This window comes from Schistocerca piceifrons, chromosome 2, assembly GCF_021461385.2.
Source record: "Schistocerca piceifrons isolate TAMUIC-IGC-003096 chromosome 2, iqSchPice1.1, whole genome shotgun sequence".
Lineage (NCBI taxonomy): Eukaryota > Metazoa > Arthropoda > Insecta > Orthoptera > Acrididae > Schistocerca > Schistocerca piceifrons.
The window spans coordinates 342,712,950-342,738,193 of NC_060139.1; the positions used below are offsets into that span (position 1 = coordinate 342,712,950).

The following is a 25,244-nucleotide window of genomic DNA, read 5'->3' on the forward strand; positions in this document are numbered from 1 at the left end:
ATTGCTGTCAACCATTCACCGTCTGTGTCTGTATCTAACAGTGATATCTCTTTTATCGACACTGGAACTATAATTGCTTGAAAGTTCTGGGACACAACACTTGTCTGCAACCTGTAAAATATCAGTTAATTAGTAGTAACAGTGATAGATGGCAAGCTGCTCGTTACTAACATGTAACGTTTTACATTTTAGTAGTCTATATGGCTTCTCTGGCACCATATTTTAATTTCAACATGTAAATCAGAACAGTCACCTTTATAGGTGGACCAGCGATCTTTAGATATATATAGAAAAAGTTTAAAAACAAAAATAGCAGATCTCACAGCAACTGAGAAACCTAAAATCAGACATTCACGAACTGTACGTTTCGTATCAGCTTAGTATGGAGGCTTCAGAGCGTTTTCACACGTTTCTGTGCAATGCAAGAGGTTGCAATTATACACAGGCAAGTTGACTGGCGCGACTTTTGTTGAAGATATCTATGTATAATTTTTCAAAGCCTTTCTTAACTTGCTATTGGGCAAAGTGTGTCTGTGGACGTATCCTATAGCTGCTTATCTGTATAGTGTATAGATATAAAGTTCTTTGGGTTGATTGTAAACGCAAAACAGTGCTGTTTTGAGCGTCAGCATGTGTTGTGTGTGATATAGGTTATGTTGTTGATAAAATTCTGTTTTGTGTATGCGGCGCTTCTTCAACAATTTTTGTTATTTTCTTGAGGGTTGGAAGAAAGTACCAAAATGCATAAACATGGTCACCGGTTGAAAGGGAAAAAACACCCACAGAAAGGGAAAAAGAACGCACCTACTGTTCTTTCCAGGAAAGAAAAGAGAAAAGAACAGAGAAAGAGCCTCAAAATCAAAAAGCGTGAGTATTTTGCGAACAAAAGGCGCACCCCTGGCTTATTTGTACGAGCCCCTGAGGATGTGCGTCAAGTGGAAAAACCGAATGAGAGCAGCGCTAGTAATGAAGGGGACAGAGCCAAAAAGAGATTTCAGAAGGAGCAACAGCGAACGAAAGCGTTAAAACAAGAAATGAAGAAAAGTAGGGACAGGCAACTCTTAGAAGCCAATAAGGAAGAAGATAAAATAATAAGGAAACTGGAAAAACAACTGAAGCTGAATAAACGGAAATCCAAGAGTATTCCAAAATCGTTCTCGTCGGATGGCCTTGATTGTATCCTTTTATTTGCTACTGGCATACCTAGTGTGAAGCAATTTTCTGTGAGAGTTTTTCTTGTTATTTTGTGTCTAGTATACAACTAATCACGTCGAATTGTTCCCTCAATGTGACACCCTAAACTACCCGTGGTGTTTTTGTTCGTATGTGTAATTTGTAGCTTGTTTGGAAAATATCTTCATGAAGATCTTGTTGTTTACTAGATTTATGGCGATCCATTGGTGACGGGAGACTTTGAGATGTCTCGTATTATACTACTAGTAGATTTATTCTTCTGTAGATCTGTTTTACAGCGATATTTGACATTTCATGGTATTATAATTTAACGGCAACAAAAATAAACTATTTCACATATAGAGTCATTTATATACTTGCAAGTTCAGTAGGACATGAATTGGACAGATAGTTGACCATTCCCTTAAAGTAGGAATAATCCTATAGTTTGCATGAAACAGTTTATGGAATACATGGAAAACCCAAATCAGGATGCGTGGATGCAGTTTGGAGCCTCCAGAATACAAGGCCATTATGTTTAAAATAGTTCTACCTCATTAAGTTTATACCTAATGTACAATACAATACAGTTTTGCAAATAAGCTGTTCAGTAGTACTGTACTGTTCATTTGTTTCTCGCCATATACACATTGTTTCATAACACTACACACACTACCAGCTGCTGTCAGGACCATTTTGAGTACTGCAGCTTCCCATTTGCTGACCTGAAAAAGTCCAGTCAGCATCCCCCTATAATGACAGATGTTGAGCCCAGGAGGAGGAGAATATGTTAATTCTTTCTTGGTAAGCCTAAGTTCAGTTTAGATCTTCTTCCATGGTCAGGAAGTGCTGTTTGTGCAATAATTATCAATGTTACATTTAATGTGTACAGCTGATAGGTAACAGTACTCACACAGGGCAGTTAAAATGTGCAGTGCTTTGTACAGGTCTATAGAATGAACTTGACTAGTGTCTATGGTTATTACTCTGATTGTAGCCCTTTTCTGCAGTTTGAAATCTGCATTATATTTTTTGCATTTGTTCCCCAGGGCAGAATGTCATAGCTAAGAATTGAGTGTACATATGAATGGTATTAACTAAAAGACACTGCCGGCATGGTGGTGATATCCAGTTTTCAAGTATCTTTGCAAGGTCATGCCAGTTACAGTCAATAAAAATTCATTACTAGAAATTTTTTGTGTGTTACCCAGTTTATAGAGATGTCATCTACATTTAATTTAACAGCATCATTTTTCCTCTTCACATTGCAATACATGCTACGAGATTTCTTTATGTTAACTTTATTGCTTACTGACAAATTGTAAACTTTCTTGAGGGTTTCATTTATATTCTCTGAGAAAAGTTGTCTTGTTTTCTGCTGTCATCAGCGAAGTTACTTTTTTCCCACCAAGATTAACAATACAGGGAAAATCACTTCAAGAACAATATTGGTCATAATATGTGCACCAAAGGACTCCTGTAGCAATGTATTTTGGTTCTGATAAGTGTTTAGACTTATGTAAGGTATGTGTAATCTCTACTCTGTGTATCCTGTCTGCTGGGTCTGATCGGAACTTGTCATTAGCTACCCCTCCGTATTTCTTATCTTCTTGTTTATTTAGTAGCATCTGATAGTAAACAGTATAAAATACCTTAGAAAGATCTAAACATATGCCTGTAACATGTTCATCTTCATTAAGAACATCAAATGCCACTTTTGTGAATTCTATTTCTGTAGTAGATCTGCATAGCTTAGTAATATTGGTGGCAGTGCTGTAAGTTGCTATATTGATGACCTTTTTGGTAGTAGAAAAAGGAAGTGAAGGAAAGATAGTCGGAGCTGTGTTAATGGAGGAAAGGACTGAAAAGGAAGGTACCTGGTGAAATTTTGCACAGAGCACAATTTAATCATTGCTAATACTTGATTGAAGAGTAGTGTAAGAAGATTGGGAAATACAGAAGCATCCGATTCCACCCGCCTGCTTTGACCCATGACGTCACAAATATGGCAGAAACGACCGCACACTATGACTCCAATATGGCGCTTAGGACGTCATTACGCAAAAATGACCACAAACACGAAAATACATTGAAAAACCAACACACACACGTTCCACAAAAAACCTATTGAAACTAACGGGACAAGCATGGGAACTTGGGGGTTTTTGGGTGGGGACACAGTAAACATAAACAAATTTAGACACACCACCATACCAAACCACACAAAACGACGGAAAGAACCGACAACAAAATACTCCCCAAATTCCACTAATCACAATATCCTCTGGAATCAGACACTTCCCTTGACCTATATAGCTCAACAGAAACTCCCAATTCCAAAACACCCACAGCCACAACCACACATTGGAATCGAACAACAGAAACTACCGATACCAAATCATAAAACCCAAAACTATAGCCTCGTCGAGAATCATCAATATCTCAAAAAACAACAAACCAACAAAATTGGAATCGAACACTTACCTTGACCTGTTACCCTTACGACATCTCCACATATAGCCGCCCCCGGCCCAAGATGCCGGAACTTTAGTAAGCCTCATTTCTTCACGACACACTGAACACTCCACAACTTCATCCAAAAATCCGAATAGTTGAAGAAATTTTATTAGAGACAACGCACTGTGCCCATTATCGTCGACAACTGAAAACTGTTGACGTTGTCAGTCATATCCATAAGTACCAAAGACATAAAAAAAAGCAATTTACCAAAATTCACACACGATGAACAGAAAAAACTACATTAACGTCGACTTAACAAAACCAAAATTGTTAACTCACTGAAAAATATTCTGCTGAAAGCACAGACACCACCGATACCACACACGTGCAGTGCTACCATGCAAATGAACCCCATACGCCACGTAACACGCTACCCATAGACAGACCAAGAGAGAAAACCACCGACCACAACAATACGCCAGCTAGCTGGGGTGGCTGAGCGGTTCTAGGCGCTACAGTCTGGAACCGCACAACCGCTACGGTCGCAGGTTCGAATCCTGCCTCGGGCATGGATGTGTGTGCTGTCCTTAGGTTAGTTAGGTTTAAGTAGTTCTAAGTTCTAGGAGACTGATGACCTCAGAAGTTAAGTCCCATAGTACTCAGAGCCATTTGAACCATTATAAACATGCCACACAAGCAAAATAAACCAAAAACATCACCTAACACACACACCACCATAGAACACCACCGATCACATCAAAACGACACCTACAAACACGCCAATCTCACAAACTAAATTCCGCGCCGTCGTGACGTCACCCACCACAACAGTCTTACGTCACCCGTCAAAGCCGACGGTTGGGATCGGACACTTTGGTCGACCCGAAGATTGTATACATGGGAGAGACCTGGAATCAAATTAAGGTCCAGATTGATTACATAATTGTTAGATTGTTTGAAACCAGATTTTAAACTATAAGACATTTCCAGAGGTAGATGTGGATTCTGACCATAATTTATTGGTGATGAAATGCAAATAAAAACTGCAGAAATTGTAAGAAGGTAAGAAATAAAGGAATTGGGAGCTGGATTTCTTTTGTCTTTTCTTTTTTTTCTTTTGCTTTCTTTTTTAAAGAGGTGATTGAGACATTCAGAGGGATCACACAGTTGCCGGCTGCGTACACCAGAAAGTAATTGATAGCTAAAATGAAGAAGAAGGCTCCAAGGATATACCCTTGTGGTACACCTGCACTGTTTTCATTATGTAGGAGTTTACATTTTTGACTGAGGCAAATTGTTTTCTGCTACTTAAATAAGAACTTATCACAGCTAAAGAGATCCCTCTCACCCCATAAAACTCGGTTTCCTCAGTAGTACTTCAATGCAATCAAAAACTTTGCTTAGGTCACATAATACCAGTGATACCATGTCATTGTTTTCAAAAGCTGTTAAGGTTTGGTCAGTGATTTACAAGATGGCCCCTGTAGTGTTTCTCCCCTTGCAAAAACCAGACATTTTTACATAGGATATTGTATTTTTCAAAGAAGCTGCTTATTTGTGTGTGTATCAGTGCCTCAAATATCTTTGAGAGTGTTGGAACACTGGAGACTGGTTTGTAGCTATGGGGAAGATGTCCCCCCCCCCCTTTTTTTTTTTTTTTTTTAAAAAACACAACTGGGATAACATTTGATACCTTAAGTGCATCCAGAAAAACTCCAAATTCCACACATTTATTAAAAATAAAAGCTAATGGTTTTGGCGATTGAGTGTATTGTCTTTCTAATGATGTTATTTGATAACCAACAACAGTCCATACTTTTAGAACCTGAAAATTTGAATACAGCTTTTATAATAGGCCTATAAGCAGGTGCGACAGCCCTCCATTGAAATATCAGGTTAACAAGCAGTGGTGTTCCAACAAGGTCCATTGCAGGTGAATTTGTTGCTTTAATACTGTTACTTATTCCTTTAACTGAATTTAAAAAGTACTGATTTAATTCTTCGGGTTCAAGCAGACTTGTTTCTGTGCATTTTGGTGTGTTCCCTTATTTTATTATCTACCATGCTGCCTTGGTTTTCCACTGCTCAACTTTTTGCTCGAAGTAGTTTAGCTTTGTAGAATTTTTTGGATTTCAGATATGACCTATGGATGTTCATGCTCTATTCTGCTCCTTGTGTAGAAGCTTGCTTATGCATCTGGTACAGCATATGCAGGTTTCCTGTGATTTCTGATAGCTCTTCTGTAAACCAGTCCAGTATTTTCTTTTTCATTTCACTTGGATATCTAATTTTTTTTCCTGGTGACTAAGAATATCTGTGTGCTTTTTAAAGAAGTTATCAAAGATAATTTCAGCTTCCCTTTTCTCAGATTGACAATTATATATAAATTCCCAATTTGCACTTCCTAATCTATCAATAAACATACTTTTGCCCTTTTACTATTACTACTCGAGGTTCTTCAATTTTAACTGGTTGCCTCTTGTAGAGTGTAAGGAGTGGTGGCTCATGATCTGCAAGTCCACTTCCTGCAAGTCTGACTGTAAAATCTTCTCTATGGAAATTCACAACAATATTGTCTATGTAGGCATACTTGTATGTGGTTCTGTTATTTGTACAGTAGAGGTCTAATGAGTTTAGCATATTCAAGAATGTCTTAGTGACTTGCCTCTGTGTGTTTGCCATTTCTGTGCTGAAATCACCACAGATAGCAATTCTTGTCTTACTCTTCAATATCTTTTTCACTATCAATTCAAATTGTGTAATAAACACATTTACATCACCATCTGGTGACCTAAATAGAATACCTACCACTATATTGTCATTCATTAATTTTACACAGCTAAACTCCACATCTAGTTGTGTGGAGTTTATAGGGACATCATTCTGGAAAATTCTATTCCTTCTTTGACAAAAATTCCAGCCCCACCATTCTTTCTCTGTTTTCTACATATCATGTATCCCACAACATACACTTGGGGTATATTTACTTGTTCTTGGGTTAACCAGTGCTCAGATACACATATAATATCTACATGCTCAGTGTTATATAAATGTTCTAATTCTGAAATCTTATTTCTAATACAACGTATGTTAACTTGTAGAAAAGTAAGTAGTTTATCTCTGTCTGTATTCCTCTGAGAGCAATTTGACTCTGTATTTTAAGTTGTAAGTTCAGTTAATGTCTTTAATCTTGGTGCACTGTGATCATCTATAGTATGATAGTCACATACCTGTTCATCCATTTGCTGACTCTCTTTGTTAACTACCAGCCGAGGTGGCACAGTGGCTAGCATACTGGGCTTGCATTCAATAGGATGATGGCTCAATCCTGCATCCAGTCATCCTGATTTAGGTTTTCCGTGATTTCCCTAAATCACTCCAGGCAAATGCCAGGATGGTTCCTTTGAAAGGGCACGACTGACTTCCTTCCCTGTCCTGCCTTAATCCGATGAGACCGATGACCTCGCTGTCTGGTCTCCTCCCCCAAACAACCCAACCTCTCACTTTGTTATCTGCTTCCTTCTGTGAAACCACCGCTGATCCCACTAAAAGTCCTGGTCTCTTGGTAGTGGTTTCTTTCTTCGGATTGAATGCCGTATTCCACCTGTTGGTATTCTCACTCCTTGAGCTCGAGTTGCTATTCTTCTTTCTTCAAGTAGGTCTGTCTTCTTATATGGTTTCTACTTTCCTGTCACATTATTTACTGCTCCTTCTAACTTTTGCACTGATCTCTTGGGTATGTTTATTTCTTGAAGAATTATTCTTTCCACAGACACACTATTCACTTTTGTGGAATCTGTTGTTATTTGTGTAGGAGTTGTGTCAGTAACCATTCTCACCGATTATTTATCTGAGACTACAGCATCCCTCCATTTAAGTTCTGTTGCTGTTTTGTACATGTCCCTGTTCATGAATCCTTGTGGCCTTTAGTTCTTTATCAGTTGCATTTAGGTGCTGTTTATGTGCTGCAGATAGCTCTTTGTTACTACAAATATTAATAAAACAAGTGTTGTGGAAGCCCTTCACTGTTTTTTGAGTGTTTTGTTTGTGGATTGAATTTTTTGGTTACACAAGATGATTCAGGCAGGTCATGCCTGTGTGATACTCCAACTGCAATCACATTTGTATTTTGTAATGCTGACAAGGCTTTTTGTAGTGAACAAATTGCCAAGTTGGCTTCATTCTTTGCTACATCATCAGTTGCTGCCCGAATAACTGCAAAATCTTCATTTGTCAGCTTAGGCAGGTCATTGCATTTTTGTAATATTACACTAGTGGAGGCACCTGGTATCACCTTCCTGTAGATGTCATATTTACTTGAAGCAAAATTTAAAATGTTTCTTCCACAGTCTCTGACATGGCTATCAGAGGCAATGAATATTGTGGGTCTCCTACTGTTATAACGTCAAGTTGAACACACATATTTCAGAACGACACAACACATATAAGTCACTGAGCAAGTTGACAAAGCAAGACATGTGAACAAGGTAACATTCGAATGAACACCGAGTCCAAGTCTAGCAGCCGCTGGCTGGCTGGCCGCTTAGGTGGCGCGGCTGCTGCATGGCTAGCAGACAGCGCCACATGTAGAGGACGCGCGTAGTTGCGCGGCGGCACTTTGAATGATCGGCGAGTCACAACACTTTTCCCCCCTTTGAAATTGTTGCACTGGTCTTGATGGAGGCGGTCTGTATATTACTAATGTCCATAGGCATTGTTTGACTGGATGTAAAGTCTCGAGGAGGAGGCTTCCCGTATGTCCCAGATGATAACGGGTCAAGATGACAGGAGACGTAGGGGTCAAATCTGCTAGGGCTCGGTGCAGCAATCTGCCCATTGCGGCAAGTCCAGTTGATATAACAGGAGACATGGGCAATGGGTTGGCATCCGTAGGAGAAGGAGGCGAGTAGATTGGCTCCGACAGATGATGGTCATCCGGTTCCTGCATGGGCACGTCTCCTGGCGGCGTCCGTTCTTGTACTGGCACCGAGATGACGGTGAGAGGGCTGCGTTGTGAGTAATGAGAGATGCCAAGATCCCGAGCGTCAGGTAGAGCCGAAGGTGGTGTAGCGGCATTTGGAACAGGCGTTGCTGGCACACGAGGCCGAAGCTGGTCCGAATGACACACTGCAACACCCGTGTCCGTCTGGATTTCATACAGGCATCGGCCACGGTGTCTTAAGATGCGGCTGGGACTCCAATTTGGCCGCCTGCCATATCCCCGTATCCAGACAAGGTCGTCGGCAGTGAACCGGCCAAGCGAAGGCACCTGCGGCCGTGAGGTGGAAGGCTGCAGAAGATGAAGTAGCGTGCGGGGCTGTCGGCCATGTAAAACCTCAACCGGGCTGTGGTCGCCCATGGGGGTGAAACGGTAAGAAGCCAGAAACTGGTGAAGCGCATCATCAGCAGCAGAAGAAGTCAGGAGTTTCCGCATCTGAGCCTTAAATGTGCGGACCAGTCGTTCAGCCTCACTGTTTGATTGTGGATGGAACGGATGGGCTGTGACATGCATAATGCCGTGACAAACATAAAAATCCGCAAATTCGGAAGAGGCAAATTGCGGACCATTATCAGTAACAAGAGTAGAGGGAAGGCCTTCCAAAGAAAAAATGCGGGCGAGAGCACTTGTGGTTGCCGCGGTGGTAGGCGACGTGCAATGGACAACGAAAGGAAAGTTAGAGTAGGCGTCAATTATGAGGACCCAATAAGTACCTATAAAAGGTCCCGCAAAGTCAGCATGAATGTGCTCCCAGGGCATCTCAGGCGAAGCCCACGGTGACAAAGAGGACTTCGGGGCAGCGGCCTGTGACGCACAAGGGCCGCAGGCAGCGACCATGTGTGCTATTTCAGAGTCGATGCCAGGCCAGTACACATGATGGCGTGCCAGAGATTTTGTGCAAGACACACCTCAGTGCCCTTGGTGAAGGAGGCGCAAGACTGAAGCACGCAAAAATGCAGGTACCACCACACGCGGCGAAGCATTGTCGATGGAAAGGAGGATAACACCATCCCTAGCCGTGAGGCGGTAGCGCAAAGCGTAGTAGTTCCGCAACGGGTCAGAGGTCTTAGCGGACGGACAATCCGGCCAACCCCTCTGAATACAGTGTAAAACCCCGGAGAGGGTTGGATCAGAACCCATAGCAGCCACCAGCTGGTCCCCGGTGTTGGGAAATCCGTCCACAACCCGCTGCTCGGCAACATCCAGGTGGAAATACAAAAGTTCGTCCCTATCGAATGCCAGATCAAGACCCATGGGAAGGCGAGACAGTGCATCAGCATTTGCATGTTGAGCCGTTGGCCAGAAATGAATCTCATAATTGAAACGAGACAAGTAAAGAGCCAAATGCTGGAGGCGATGTGCAGCGTTGTCGGGAAGTGACGATGATGGATGAAACAAGGAAACAAGTGGTTTGTTATCCGTAACAAGATGAAATTTTGAGCCATAGAGAAAAACACCAAATTTATGAAGAGCATAAATAATGGCCAAAGCTTCTTTTTCAATTTGAGAATACCTTCGTTGGGCATCTGTGAGTGTTTTGGAGACATAAGCAATGGGTTGTTCAGAGCCATCAGAAAAATGGTGCACAAGGACTGCACCGACCCCGTATTGAGAGGCGTCCGTGGCAAGAAAAGATGTTGGCCAGGTCGATAAGTCGCCAGGCACGGGGCCTGTTTCAGCAGAGTCTTCAATTTCTGGAAAGCCGCATCGCATGACGTGGACCAGTGAAAAGGCACGTTTTTATGCAACAGGCGATGCAACGGCTGAGCCACTGATGTAGCAGACGGTAAAAACTTGTGATAGTATGCTATTTTCCCCAAGAAGGCCTGCAGTTCGTTAACAGATGTAGGGTGAGGAAGGGCATCGATCGCAGCGACAGTTCACTGAAGTGAATGAATACCATCCCGAGAGAGTTGAAACCCCAAGTACGTGATAGATGCCTGAAAAAAATTGTGATTTCTGAAGATTACATTTAAGACCAGCAGTCTGTAAGACATGGAAAAGTGTGCGGAGATTTTGAAGATGTTCTTCAGTGGTGGAGCCAGTGACAACAATGTCGTCCTTGTAATTGATACACCCAGGGACAGGGAGCAATAATTGTTCCAAGAATTGCTGAAAGAGAGCAGGGGCACTGGCAAGCCCGAATGGCAATCGTTGGTATTGATAGAGGCCGAAAGGCGTGTTAAGTACTAGAAACTGCCGGGAAGCAGCGTCAAGAGGAAGTTGATGATAAGCTTCTGACAGGTCAATTTTAGAAAAATATTGGCCTCCCGCAAGTTTAGTGAACAATTCTTCAGGTCGGGGCATAGGGTAAGTGTCGATGAGGCATTGCGCATTTACAGTGGCTTTAAAATCGCCACAGAGACGAATATCACCATTGGGCTTAGCAACGACAACGACAGGAGAGGACCACTCACTGGAAGTGACAGGAAGCAAGACCCCTGAAGTAGTGAGGCGATCCAGCTCCCTTTTTACCCGATCACGAAAGGCCACAGGAATGGGCTGAGCTCGAAAAAACTTAGGCCGAGCTGTGGGTTTGAGCGTGATATGAGCTTCAAAGTCGTTTGCACGGCCTAACCCAGGAGAAAGAAGGGACGAAAAGGTCATCGACAAGGAGTCCAATTGAGCATAAGGAATAGCATCAGAGACGATATTGACAGAGTCATCTATGGAGAACCCAAAAACGCGAAAGGCATCGAAACCAAAAAGATTTTCTGCGTTGCTCTGGTTGACCACAAATATGGGAACAGTGGGAACAATGGATTTGTAAGATACCTCTGCCTTAAATTGTCCCAAGAGAGAAATCTTCTATTTATTGTACGTCCGCAATTGCCAAGTGACAGGTGATAGGAGTGGAGAACCCAACTGAAGATACGTCGGAGAATTAATTATAGTGGCAGCAGAATCGGTATCCACTTGCATGCGAACATTCCGACCAAGGATTTGGATAGTGAGGAATAACTTCCCTTAAAGGGAAGAAGAGCAATTGACAGACAACACAGAATCAGAATCAGCGTCACGGTCATGAACATCATGTATGCGGTCGGATTTGCAAATGGCAGACACATGACCCTTCTTTTTGCAATTGTGGCACACGGCCCAACGTTGGGGACAATCCTCACGTGAATGTTTTTTAAAACACCGCGGACATGAAGGAAGTTGCCGGGGGTTTCGCTGCAGTTTCTTAGAGGGTTGTTTACGGTTAGGCCGAGGCTGCGCATGGGAGCGTACTGTGGCCACATCGGCCGGCGGGGACGCATCGCATGCGTCGTCAACAGCGCACAGTGGTTGTATTTCCCCGATGTCACCCCACGCCTCTATTTGCGCCCCAGCGGCGTGAGAAATTTAAAAATACTGCATGATGGATAGGACTTCATCTAGAGTCGGATTTGCCAATTGAAGGGCACGTTGCCGAACTTCTTTGTCGGGCGCTGACCGGATCATAGCATCCCGTACCATGGAATCGGCATAGGATTCTTTGTGAACGTCAGTAACAAATTGACACTTTCGTCTGAGGCCGTGAAGTTCAGCAGCCCAAGCACTATAGGATTGATGCGGTTGTTTTTGACAACGATAAAAGGCAACATGAGAGGCTACCACATGCGTTTGCTTTTGAAAATAGACAGACAGAAGTGAGCACATTTCAGCAAAGGACAAAGACGCAGGATCTTTCAAAGGAGCCAATTGCGACAACAACCGATACATTTGAGGTGAAATCCAGGAAAGGATCAGAGACTTACATGTTTGTTCGTCCGCGACCTGAAATGCCAAGAAGTGCTGTCGAAGACATTTTTCGTAATCAGACCAGTCTTCCGCCATCTCGTCGTTAGGAGGAAAAGGAGGTATAGACAATGATGAGAAACGCCCCGCATTTGATGCCGTGACGAAATCGCGAATCGCCGATGTTAGAAGCGTTTGCTGTTCAAGGAGACCTTGCAATAGTTGCTTGACAGTAGCCATGGAAACCTGTGGGTCAACGATGAAAAGGAAAAATCCACTACCTCATCGCCAATTGTTATAACGTCAAGTTGAACACATATATTTCAGAACAACACAACACATATAAGTCACTGAGCAAGTTGAAAAAGCAAGACATGTGAACAAGGTAACATTCGAATGAACACTGAGTCCAAGTCTAGCGGCCGCTGGCTGGCTGGCCGCTTAGGTGGCGCAGCTGCTGCATGGCTGGCAGACAGCGCCACATGTAGAGGACGCGCGTAGTTGCACGGCGGCACTTTGAATGATCGGCGAGTCACAACACCTACGCTTTAACTGACTCTCAGGAGCAATGGTTTGCATTTTCATTGCTGCATCCTTAGATTGCTTTCGTTTTAAAACTGCATTCTGTTTTGTGGTATGCACGCTGTGTTGTGAATTGTGCTTTATGTTGGACGCCTCGAATCTGTAGTTTTTACACATTCCTTTCTTGTCTGATTTTTGCTTCTGGAGTTTGTTTGTTAGTACACATATAAATGTTTTCAAATACTTAAGTTCCTTTCTTACTATCTTAGCCACTGATCTTGGCAAGTGGACAGGGTGTGTCTGTTCCAGTTTTACAGGGCTTTTGTAAGATTTTGGTTGCATACACTTCAGCAGGACATACTTACCTGTTGATCATTGGTAATTTTACATTTAGATAAGTACCGGAGATATAGCACACATGCCTTTATTTTTAATATGACATTTTATGATATTTTAAATGAGTAGAACAACTATATGTCCACCTTCTTAGCTGAGTGGTCAGAGAGACTGACTACCATGGAGAGGACCTGGGTTTGATTCCTGGTATTCCCAGGGATTGCACCTTGGTGGGAGGACTGGAGAGGAATCCACTCAACCTCGGGATGCCAGTTGTGGGGCTACTTAACCATATAGTAGCAGCTTCATGTCATGAAAACTTAAAAGCTGGGAGAGCGGTGTGCTTACTCCAAGCCCCTTCATACATCATCAGATGACGCCATTGGTGGAGGGTGACATGGTGGATGATCAGTACAAGTGGGCATATGGGCATAATTTACATGTACATTTCTTTTGCTACAACTAGATAGCTGTATTCACAGATGAGTCTAAACAGGGGGGTCTCCATTGTCTGCTCTATTGGTTTCCTTGATGGTGTCCTCAAGTTCCAGTTGCCTCAAGAATTCGCTGTGTTTGTTGCAGAATTGTATGTGATCTTGATGCCACTAGTGCAGTTAACATGTATTGCGGCTGCTAAATACCATACCTGTCTTGACTCCCTGAATCCCTTTAACTCTTTACATCACTTGTACCTAGCAGATAAAGTACTTCAGAACACTCAGGACTTTCCTATCCACGTACAAAGGCTGAGGAAAGAGGTGACTTTCTGCTGGGTGCCAGATTGTATGGCTATTAATGGAAATGAAATGGCAGATGTAGCAGCCAAGAAGGTGTATTGCGGTACTCATATGGTTCAGTGTGTCATCGTCTTACGTGCTATCACCTCACTGTTGAGGTACAGAGTCACGTGTATTTGAAAAAAGGAATGGCTCGCAGTGACACACAATAATCTGTGCCCAGTAAAGTCATTATCTCAGCCATGGCGTATGTGTTTCCAGCCTTGCGGATGGGATGAGATACTTCTCTTTCATCTTCATGTATGAGGGGGTACCCAAAAAAAAGGGAATTATTTTTGAAAAGGTATATATTTTCGAATTGTTTATAAAGCAACCTTATCTCCTTCAAAATACTCTCCATTACAACTAATACATTTGTACCACTGGTGCTTCCAGTGTTTGAAACATTTCTTGTAATCAACTTAAGAAATGACACAGCTTCTCCTGCATTTTTTTTTTGACTTTGTCAGTGTTGTCAAATCAATGTCTTTTCATGCTCCTCTTCATGTGTGGAAATAAGAAAAAGTCACATGAAGCTAGGTCAGGCGAGGAAGATGTGTGGGGCAGCAGAACCACACCATTTTTAAACAAAATTTGACAAAGATGGCTGCGTGTGTGTATGTGAGTTGTCATGGTCGAAGAACAAGTCTCCTGTCTTCCACAAATTGAGTCTTTTTTGACAAACACTGTTGCGTAATCTTCTTAAAACTTCCAAATAAAAAATTTGTTTGCTGGGCTGACCTGGTGGAACAAACTCTAAATGAACTCTGCCCTTGGCATCAAAAAAGCAAATCAGCATTGTTTTGATGTTTGATTTGACTTGACAACATATTTTTTGGACAGGGTAACAGTGACCTATTCCATTGGCTTGACTGTTGCTTTGTTTCTGTGTCGTAACCATGGCACCATGATTCATCACCAATCATGACCTTTGACAGAAAATCTGGATCAGATTCACGCTGTTGTTTCAAAGTATGACATGTTTCAACTTGATGTTCCTTTTGGTTGTCAGTCAGAACCTGAGGAACAAACTTGGCAGCAACCTTTTTCATTCCCAAATCTTCTGTTAAAATTCGCTGATCCAAGCTCCAAGATAACCCACTCATCTCTGACATTTGATCAGTTGTCTGTCGATGATCTGTGTGCACAAGCTCTTGAATTTTTTCAATATTTTCGTCAATTCGGGTAGTTGATGTACGTCATCAATTGACATCTTGCCCCAAATAGAGAACAAAATTTCACAGCTGCATGTTGTTCACTTAAACTTGCCATCATAAAGCATGAAACAAGAACAAAACAGCATTAGCAAAAACAATCACTGCAGATGACAACACAGACGTCACTGAACTGTGAATAGGTTGCACCATACCTGCCCAGCGGCAGAAATGTGTACTACACGAGCTCTGCCCATGGCAGTGTCATTCCGGTTTTTTTGGGTACCCTCCTCATAGTACACAGTAGGACTCAGCCATATGATGCAAGGCTTCTTGCTGTAGTAAGAGAACCCTCCAGTGTGTGCTGTATGAATCCCAGTGTGTCGCAGTTTAGTCAGATTTGTTTTATATTCAGTTGAGAGGGCAGCAGTTAATTTACTGGCAGATTCACCATCTATTTTTATTGGCAGTCTAATAAATGTGGTATTTTAAGCTTTTTTTTTAAATGTCTGACTTGTCCTGTAAAATTTTTGGGAGAAGTTTGTCAAGGTGGCTATCTCATGCAGTTTTTTTAGTGTTCTTGTTTGGGTGTCCATAAGTGAAGTTGAAAGAGAGCGTAAATGTCGAAGACTGACACTTACTTATTCTGTCAAATTTTAGAAATTTTAATCCATTTGAGCCTACTAATTATTGTAAGGACGGTGACAATCTCACCATTAAATGCCCGTAAACCACAAACACACGTGAATTGTTTATATAAGAATGGAAAAGTTAGCACACCGGACTCACATTTGGGAGGAAAATGGTTCACACATTTGGGAGGAAAATGGTTCAAACCTGCATCCAGCCATCCTGATTTAGATTTTCCATGGTATCCCTAAATCACTCTAGACAAATGCTGGGGTGTTTACTTTGAAAGGGCATGGCTGATTTCCTTTCCCATTTTCCCCTAATTCAATGGGACTGATGACCTCACTGTTTGGTTCCCTCCCCCAAACAAACAAAGAATGGAAAAACTGCTAGAAGGCAACCTTGGAGAAATGGGTTCTGGAGAAATACAGGAACACATTAGGCAATACTAACCCAATAACTTATGTTAGAAGATAGGTTAAAGCTATATTTATAGCATTTGTAGGTTAAAAGAAAGCTAATATTAACATTAAAAAACACAATGTTTGGCATTGGAATAAATTTTAAGTGAAGTTTTTGACAATGTTGGTCTGAATACACTCTTTGAAATTCTGAAAGTAGTGGGGATAAAATACTTGGAGTGAAAAATGGTTTATGACTTGTACAGAAACCAGATGGCAGTCATAAGAATTGAAGAACTTTAAAGGGAAGAAATAGTTGAGGCGGGAGTGAGACAAGATTGCAACCTATCCCCAATATTCTTCAGTGTGTTCATTGAGCAAGCATTAAAGGAATTGAAGGAGAAATTTGGAAAGAAAATAAAAGTTCAGGGAGAGGAAATAAAAACTTTGAGGTTTGCCAATGACATTGTAATTCTGCCAGAGGCTGGAAAGTACTTCGAAGAGCAAGTAATCAGAATGAGTAGTGTCTTGAAAGGAGTAATGCCAAGGGAAATAGATTAGGAAATTAGACACCAAAGTGTTAGGTGAGATTTGTTATTTGGGAAGCAGTAAGTAAAGAGGATATAAAATGCAAATTGACAATAGCAAGAAAAGTTTAACGAAAAAAGGAACTTATTAACACATTATAGAAATTGAAGTGTTAGGAAGTCTTTTCTGGAGGTATTTGTGAATTGTAGCCTTGCACAGGAGTGAAACCTGGATGATAAACAATTCTACATCTACATTTATACTCCACAAGCCACCCAACGGTGTGTGGCGGAGGGCACTTTACGTGCCACTGGCATTACCTCCCTTTTCTGTTCCAGTCGCGTATGGTTCGCGGGAAGAACGACTGCCGGAAAGCCTCTGTGCGCACTCGAATCTCTCTACTTTTACATTTGTGGTCTCCTCGGCAGGTCTAAGTAGGGGGAAGCAATATATTTGATACCTCATCCAGAAATGCACCCTCTCGAAACCTGGACAGCAAGCTACACTGCAATGCAGAGCACCTCACTTGCAGAATCTGCCACTTGAGTTTGCTAAACATCTCTGTAATGCTATCACACTTACCAAATAACCCTCTGACGATACACGCCGCTCTTCTTTGGATCTTCTCTATCTCCTCTGTCAACCCGACCTGGTACGGATCCCACACTGATGAGCAATACTCAAGTATAGGTCGAACGAGTGTTTTGTAAGCCACCTTCTTTGTTGATGGACTACATTTTCTAAGGATTCTTCCAATGAATCTCAACCTGGCACCTGCCTTACCAACAATTAATTTTATATGATCATTCCACTTCAAATCGTTCCGCACGCATACTCCCAGATATTTTACAGAAGTAACTGCTACCAGTGTTTGTTCCGCTATCATATAATCATACAATAAAGGATCCTTCTTTCTATGTATTCGCAATACAATACATTTGTCTGTGTTAAGGGTCAGTTGCCACTCCCTGCACCAAGTGCCTATCCGCTGCAGATCTTCCTGCATTTCGCTGCAACTTCTCTGTATACTACAGCATCATTCGTGAAAAGCCACATGGAACTTCCGACACTATCTACTTGGTCATTTATATATATTGTGAAAAACAATAGTCCCATAACACTCCCCTGTGGCACACCAGAGGTTACTTTAACATCTGTAGACGTCTCTCCATTGAGAACAACATGCTGTGTTCTGTTTGCTAAAAACTCTTCAATCCAGCCACACAGCTGGTCTGATATTCCGTAGGCTCTTACTTTGTTTATCAGGCGACAGTGCGGAACTGTATTGAACGTCTTCCGGAAGTCAAGGAAAATGGCATCTACCTGGGAGCCTGTATCTAATATTTTCTAGGTCTCATGAACAAATAAAGCGATTTGGGTCTCACATGACCACAGTTTCTGGAATCCATGTTGATTCTGGGTTTCCAGAAATGACATGATACGCGAGCAAAAAACATGTTCTAAAATTCTACAACAGATCGATGTCAGAGATATAGGCCTATAGTTTTGCACATCTGCTTGACGACCCTTCTTGAAAACTGGGACTACCTGTGCTCTTTTCCAATCATTTGGAACCTTCTGTTCCTCTAGAGGCTTGCGGCACACGGCTGTTAGAAGGGGGGCAAGTTCTTTCGCATACTCTGTGTGGAATCGAATTGGTATCCCATCAGGTCAAGTGGACTTTCCTCTGTTGAGTGATTTCAGTTGCTTTTCTATCCTTGGACACTTATTTCGATGTCAGCCATTTTTTCGTTCGTGTGAGGATTTAGAGAAGGAACAATTGAGACAATAAGAGAATAGAAGCTTTTGAAGTGTGTTGCTACAGAAGAATGTTGAAGATTAGATTGGTAGGTGGAGTAATTAATGAAGACATGCTGAATAAAACTGAAAAAAAAAAAAAAAAATGATGGCACCACTTGTCTAGAAGAAGGACGAGTTGATAGGACATATCGTGAGGCATCAAGGATGTAGTTATGGAGGTAAGTGGAGGGGGGGGGGGGGGATTGTAGAGGTAGATCATGGATGGATACAGTAAGTAGGCTCAAATGTGTGTAGGGTACTGTAGTTATGCAGAATGACAACAGCAGCATTGTGCCAGACTGATCTATAGAGTATCCTGAGATGATGGTTAGTTTGGAAGGTGATAGTGTGTTATGTGTTGCCAAAACAAACAGTTGTGTTATGACAATTTTTTATATGTTTTGCCTTATACAGCTACATTACAAATGATAACCTATAATTTTATAATTTCATACTTTTGTTTAATATTTTCAAATTTTTGCTACATTTTTAGGTATTACTTAGGAACACATCCCACACAAAACTCTTTAATCCCCTGGAGATACCATTATAGGTTTTGTTTTGCTGATGTTTCCCTGTTGTTAGTGACATAATAAATTGTTCATTTCTTAAGACTTCTAGTCTCTCTCTCTCTCTCTCTCTCTCTCTCTCTCTCTCTCTCTCTCTCTCTCTCTCTCTCTCTCTCTCTCTCTCTCTGCATGTGTGGGCGTGCGCATGTGCACAGGGAATTTTATAAGGCTCCTATAGTGACAAAAAGTTTGGAAATTGGTCTATATCAAAAGAATATTATAAAGAAGTATCTCATGCATCCAAAAGATAGGCTGTACATAAAATTGTTTCTATAGGCAGATACAGTGAAAAGAGCTCTCTGAATATTCAGGTTCCATGTAAAATCCGTGAACAGGTTCAGACCTTCCAGTCAACTCTCACTGATCAGTCTTCTGTTGAAATGAAAAGCAACAGAAAAAATACCACATAAAAAATGTTTGACAAGCCCATACACTCATGAAGATGTGTTCCTGAAATAAGCACTCCTTGTCTTAAAAATCTGTTGAGACTAGTTAAAGTGAACAGGGCTAGAGTCTCTGACAGATTTATTTATAGATTTAACATTGACTATGCTGTGAACGCCTTACATATTTAAAATTCACTCAGTGAATAGTCTTGTATGAATAGAGAGCTGCAGAGGTTACTTCTTTGTAGAAAATGGTTTAAAGAATACATAAACAGTATTAAAAATTACTATCCTCAATATTCATTGGCTGCAGGAGCCTAGATTATATTCTAAGGTCGAAAAACCACATGCCAAACTGTAGTTGTAATTTTTTTCCCCCCCCAATGTGATTGGCTTCAAAAATTTTTTGACTAAAGAAGTCCAGCATGTTAGACTTTATGGAGAAGGTTTGACAGAAAGGGATGTACGGACAGTAAATAATTAGTTATATTTTATCAGGGTGCATATGGACTCCTTAGAAACACCTTAGTTGTGAAATAATTTCCAAGGCATAGTTGGAACAACGTATTCCGTAGAAATTTGTACTACTATCATAAGGCAAAAACTGCATGGCTTCCAACATGTATGTTATCACTACAGAAATTTTTTTCAGCTTACAGTGATAGCAAAATGAACAGAAATACTCTTAATGTGTCATTCAGCTCAAGCACAGTGGTGATTGGCTCAGATCACCCTAATAACCACACCTGCCCTTCTACGGCCAGAAGAGAAAGACAGTTCAAGAGAGACTCCTTTCCCTGCCTCTCCCTCTTTTGTGTAGTACTGAAAAGTGGTTTGCAGCAGTATTGCCAGGTTCTGGGTGGTACCAGGAATTTGGGTATCTTGATAGATTGCTAATCCTTGATTTATATTTTATGTACACATATGATATAATTGAAATATTTGAAAGTAGAAAATGTAGATTTGTATCTTATATGAATAAAAGTAATGCTGTCTTTTTAATAATTTCTCTTAAGCAAATGTGAAATGAACAGGATTCGCCTTCATATAGGAAGTGGAACAAAAATATGGTGCTTATAAAAATGTTCAAGTGTTTATTGCTGTTCGAAAATAACAAATTTAGAAATAATATATATGGTGTTTTTTTCTCTTGTCACAATTTACTTAAAAATTGATGTGCGTATGACACATATTGAGTGTTTAGGGTTTATTTGGCCTGGCTATATGACCATCAGTAATTGATTTATAAAACATGATTGGGTATTCTGCATTTAAGCTTATGAAACCAGTAATGGAAAATCCAGGATGGAATAATGACAATATTATGGAAAAGATAGATTGCTGCTCTCGTATAGTGGGGATGGTGAGTCATAAACAGGCACAACAGAAAGACTGCTAAACAAGTAAGCTTTCAGATGAAAGGCCTTCTTCTGAATTAGACAAAACACATGTGTGTGCCTCCCCCCCCTCCCCCCACCTCACACACACACACACACACACACACACACACACACACACACACACACACACACACACGCACACGCACACTTTCATGGCAACACAATTCTAGACAAGTGACCACTGTCACTCTCTGGCCGAGTCTGGCCTCGCCTCGGCAGCCAGAGACAGTGGTCGTGTGTGTGTGTGTGTGTGTGTGTGTGTGTGTGTGTGTGTGTTGTGTGTGTTGTGTGTGTGTGTGTGGGGGGGGGGGGGCGCCTTTTTTTTGGTCTAATTCAGAAGAAGGCCTTTTGTCAGAAAGCTGACATGTTTATCAGTCTTTTTGTTGTGTGTGTATGCGAGTCAACATCCCCACTATGCGATGAGTAGTAATCTATCCTTTTCATAATACAAGGTGTTTCAAAATGAACATACCGGTTTTAAGATGTTTTAACATTTATTATGTTCAACTTACCATTGTAAATAATACATCAAATGAAAGAGCAACTCAAACAATTTTGTTTGTATACCTGTGCGCAATGGGAAGAGTATGGAATGACAAAGAGTGACTGAAAAACATGTTGAATGAGTGCGAGTCTTTCACATGTAGCCTCAAGAAATATCCCCACGGAAAGTTTATGGGCCTTTCTTTTTCGGTGAATCAACTGTAACTGAAGTTTCTTATCTTGATGTGCTACAACTATGGCCTGTGCCTCAGTGGGAAGAAGCAGAACAGCACATCTTTATTCGGGAGCAAGATGGTGCAAAGCCTCGCTGGCATAACTCAGTACGCGATTGGTTAAATGACGTTGTATCTGACTGGTGGATTGGGCACAAGGGGCCGGCTGACACAGCAATTTGTGCATGACCTCCACTTTCACACATGATATGACATGATTATGTGTATGTGCCTCCGATACCAGCTGATGTATCCGACTTTAGAAACAGTGTTATTGCAACAGTTACTCCTTACACGTTGATCAAGATTTTGGAACAACTCGCCTATCGATTCAATGAGTGATTGGAGTTCACACTGAATAATTGTAAGAAAAACTGTTTGTGTTTTTCTTTTATGTGGTGTGTTATTTATAACTGTAAGGTGAATGTAATATGTGCTACAAAGCCTTAAAACTCATATATTCATTTTGAAACACCCTGTGTTGTCGTCATAAAACCAGTAAGCAATGTTGTGAACATTGTGTGCTGCCTCTTCGTTCCAGATATCAGCCAGTCTTCTCCAACCCTCCCTCCCACTGCTCACCTCCTTTCCCCCCTTGCTCACTGCACCCAACACAACGCTTCACTCTAGTCACTCTGCAGTGCTGGCACACTGTAGTCAGCTTGGGTGATGTAGCTGTACAGGTGTGTGTGTGTGTGTGTGTGTGTGTGTGTGTGTGTGTGAATCGTTGTTTGTAATTTGCACCATCACGGTCTGTTATGCTAGTGGTTTCTTTCCTATGCAAGTGAGTATTTCCTTTACTTGTCTTTCAGTCATTTTCCTTAAAGATATCAGATTTGTTGGAGGTGTGCGATAGTGAGAACCTGAGAGATGTCGTGACTTCAGAACAAAATGTGTTCGATGCTTGTTCAGATATTGATGATGATTTCACAGCACTGTTTGGAAAATCAGACAGTGATCAACTGAACAACATACATAATATGTCTGCTGAAGATAGTGACTTTGTGGATACAGAAACTGATTCACAAGTTTCAGCTGAAGAATCTGATGTTCAAGAGGTAAAACACATTGGTATTCATGAAGGCAGTACCTTATCTTCAAATGCAGAAACTTGCTTCAGTAAAGGGTGGAGTGTGACAGATCTGCAGGCTAATGATGGCAGTGACACAAAGAAGAAAACCAGAAAGAGAAAGTTAACGATTGAAAATGAAGGTTTGTTTACTGCAAACCAAAAAAAAGTTAAGTCTAACAAAAATAAAAATGGAGATGAAGAAATTAATGATTCAGAAGAAGCATTGTTAGATGGTATTGAAGGTGTGGATGCAAAAGTTGAAGAATTTTGGGAAGATATTTATGGAAGAACTCGTGATAAAGCTGGAAATATTGTGAAGGTGTGTGTTTGTAACTGTTTACATCAACCATGATGACATTTTGTCATTGTTATTTTCAGTACATTATGTCAATGTTTCGTGCACTTCTGACTCTGATACTAACATTTCCATCATTTGCATGACATTAAAGATATCACATGAAAGACTGATATGTTGACTGTATTATCTTGCACATTTCGCGTATTTTTTGGTCCTGTAGAGCAGTATTCCCACTTATCCTAAAGAAGGAATATATTGTTTTAAACACTTCAGCTGACATTTATAACTGCCTAATACATTAAGCCTACAGTGGAATACAATTTACTAGTTAACTCTCTTTATGTACAATATATGTGCTGCAACAAGTCCTGATTTTTTTGTTTATTTTTCCTGTATTTTAATCTTACTGGATAGATAAAACGTCTACTCACCAAGCGGCGGCAGGAGAACACACATATAAAGGTTAAGGAAATTTGCAATCTTTTGGAGCCAGTGGCTTCTTCTTCTGGCAGAAGGTAGGAAAGGATAGAAGGAAAGTGACTGATGAGGTTTAGGAACTGGGGAGAGTTTGGAAAAGTTGTTCCGAACCCCAGGTCAGGGGAGACTTGCAGGTGGGATGGGAAGGAAAGACTAATTGTTGGGTCTGCACCAGAAGAGATTTGAAAACATGAGAGCTTAGAGGTAAAAGATAGGGTATTAAGCCAGGCAGTGATTACTGACAAAACACTGTGCAAGAATGAATAAGAACGGAAAGCTAAGTGTGTGTGTGGAGGGGGGGAGGGAGACAAGTTAGAAAATTAAAAAGGAGTAAAGAAAGGAATAGTTATTGAGAAGAAATTGTTGTGACTCGCCGATCATTCAAAGCGCCGCAGCGCAATTACGTGCGTCCTCTACGTGCAGCACTGTCTGCCAGCTATGCAGCAGCTGCGCCACCTAAGCGGCCAGCCGAGCAGCGGCCGCTAGACTGGGACTCAGTGCTCATTCGAATGCTAACGTGTACACATGTCTTGCTTGTCAACTTACTCTGTGACTTGTACGTTTTGTGTCGTTCTGAAATATATGTGTTAAACTTGATGTTATAACAGAAATGCTGAGATCAAATAAATTAATGTAAATTAAGGCCATGTGGATGGTGAGAATAAAGGACATGTAGTAAAAACAGTTCCCATCTTCGGAGTTCTGAGAAACTGGTGTCCTGGGAAAGAATCCAGATAGCACATGTGATGAAACAAACACCACGGTTATGGCTGTCGTGTCGTAGAGCATACTCCGCAACAGGATATTGTGTGAACAGTGTTTACATACAGGTTGTCAGTCAGTATGAATGGACATAGACAGCAGGTGCCCTGACAACTCACAATATTTTGTTGCAGAGAATGCTCTACAACATGACAGTCATGACTTTGGTTCCTGTTTCACCACATGTGCCATCTGGGTTCTTTCCCCAGACACTATCTTCTCAGAACTCCTTAGATAACAACTGGTGTTACATGTCGTTGGCTCTTACCACACACCTGCCCTTAATTTATGTTCATTTCTTTGATGTCAGTATTCCTTTCTTTACACCCTTTTTACTATATCTGTTATTTTCTAACCTGTCTATTCTGCACCCCCTCCACACCTCTACCACGTACAATGCTCTTAGCTTTCCTCGTCAACCCGTCCAGCCTCCCCTGACCCAGGGTTCTGGGTGACTTTTCCAATCTTCCCCTATTTCCTAAATTTTGCTATTCATTTTTATTTGCCCCATTTCCTTTTCCTTCAACCCTTCTGCCAGGAGGAGGAGCCACTGGCTCCAAAAGAAATTTCGTTAACCTTGATGCCGCTTGGTGAGTAGATGGTATCCTGTTACATTATATTTTCAAAAAGTGAGTATTTTTGTTAATATATTTTCACATAATTTTTCAGTCTTGTAGTTTTTGCTGCTGATAAGCATAATTTCTGTACTTAAAAATACAGACTGCCACGAGTGAAAGGTGGATATCTTTTTTACTCTTCATGCCACAGTCACATAAAATGGTCATGTTGCTACTTACTCATTTGTGCCATTATGTTTGACAGTTTTTTTTTTAAATACAAATGTGATAGCTGTTTAAGGTATGCAACAAAAAATATTGAATATGGTGCTACAATGAAAGATTGTCAATATGTATGTTTTGTCAAAAAAGGCAAGGTTGTAATTTAGCAAGACAGTTTCTAATGTTATTTTTCACATCTTACTAGAAGTTGACACTTTGTTTAATGACACCTGAGTGATTTACATGTAAGTGAAAAAGTTCTGTTTTGAGTTTAGCATAATACTGG

The 25,244-nt window shown here is 41.1% G+C and overlaps 1 protein-coding gene across 1 annotated transcript in view; it reads left to right on the forward strand.

The window, feature by feature from the left end:
• Positions 1–597: 597 nt before the first annotated feature.
• Positions 598–25,244, forward strand: part of LOC124776496 (nucleolar MIF4G domain-containing protein 1-like) — a 120,980-nt gene continuing 96,333 nt past the window's right edge. The window contains exons 1-2 of the mRNA XM_047251514.1: positions 598–1,176; positions 22,405–22,961. Coding sequence (XP_047107470.1) covers positions 741–1,176; positions 22,405–22,961 — 993 coding nt within the window. The 5' untranslated portion in view covers positions 598–740. The remainder of the gene's footprint in view (positions 1,177–22,404; positions 22,962–25,244) is intronic.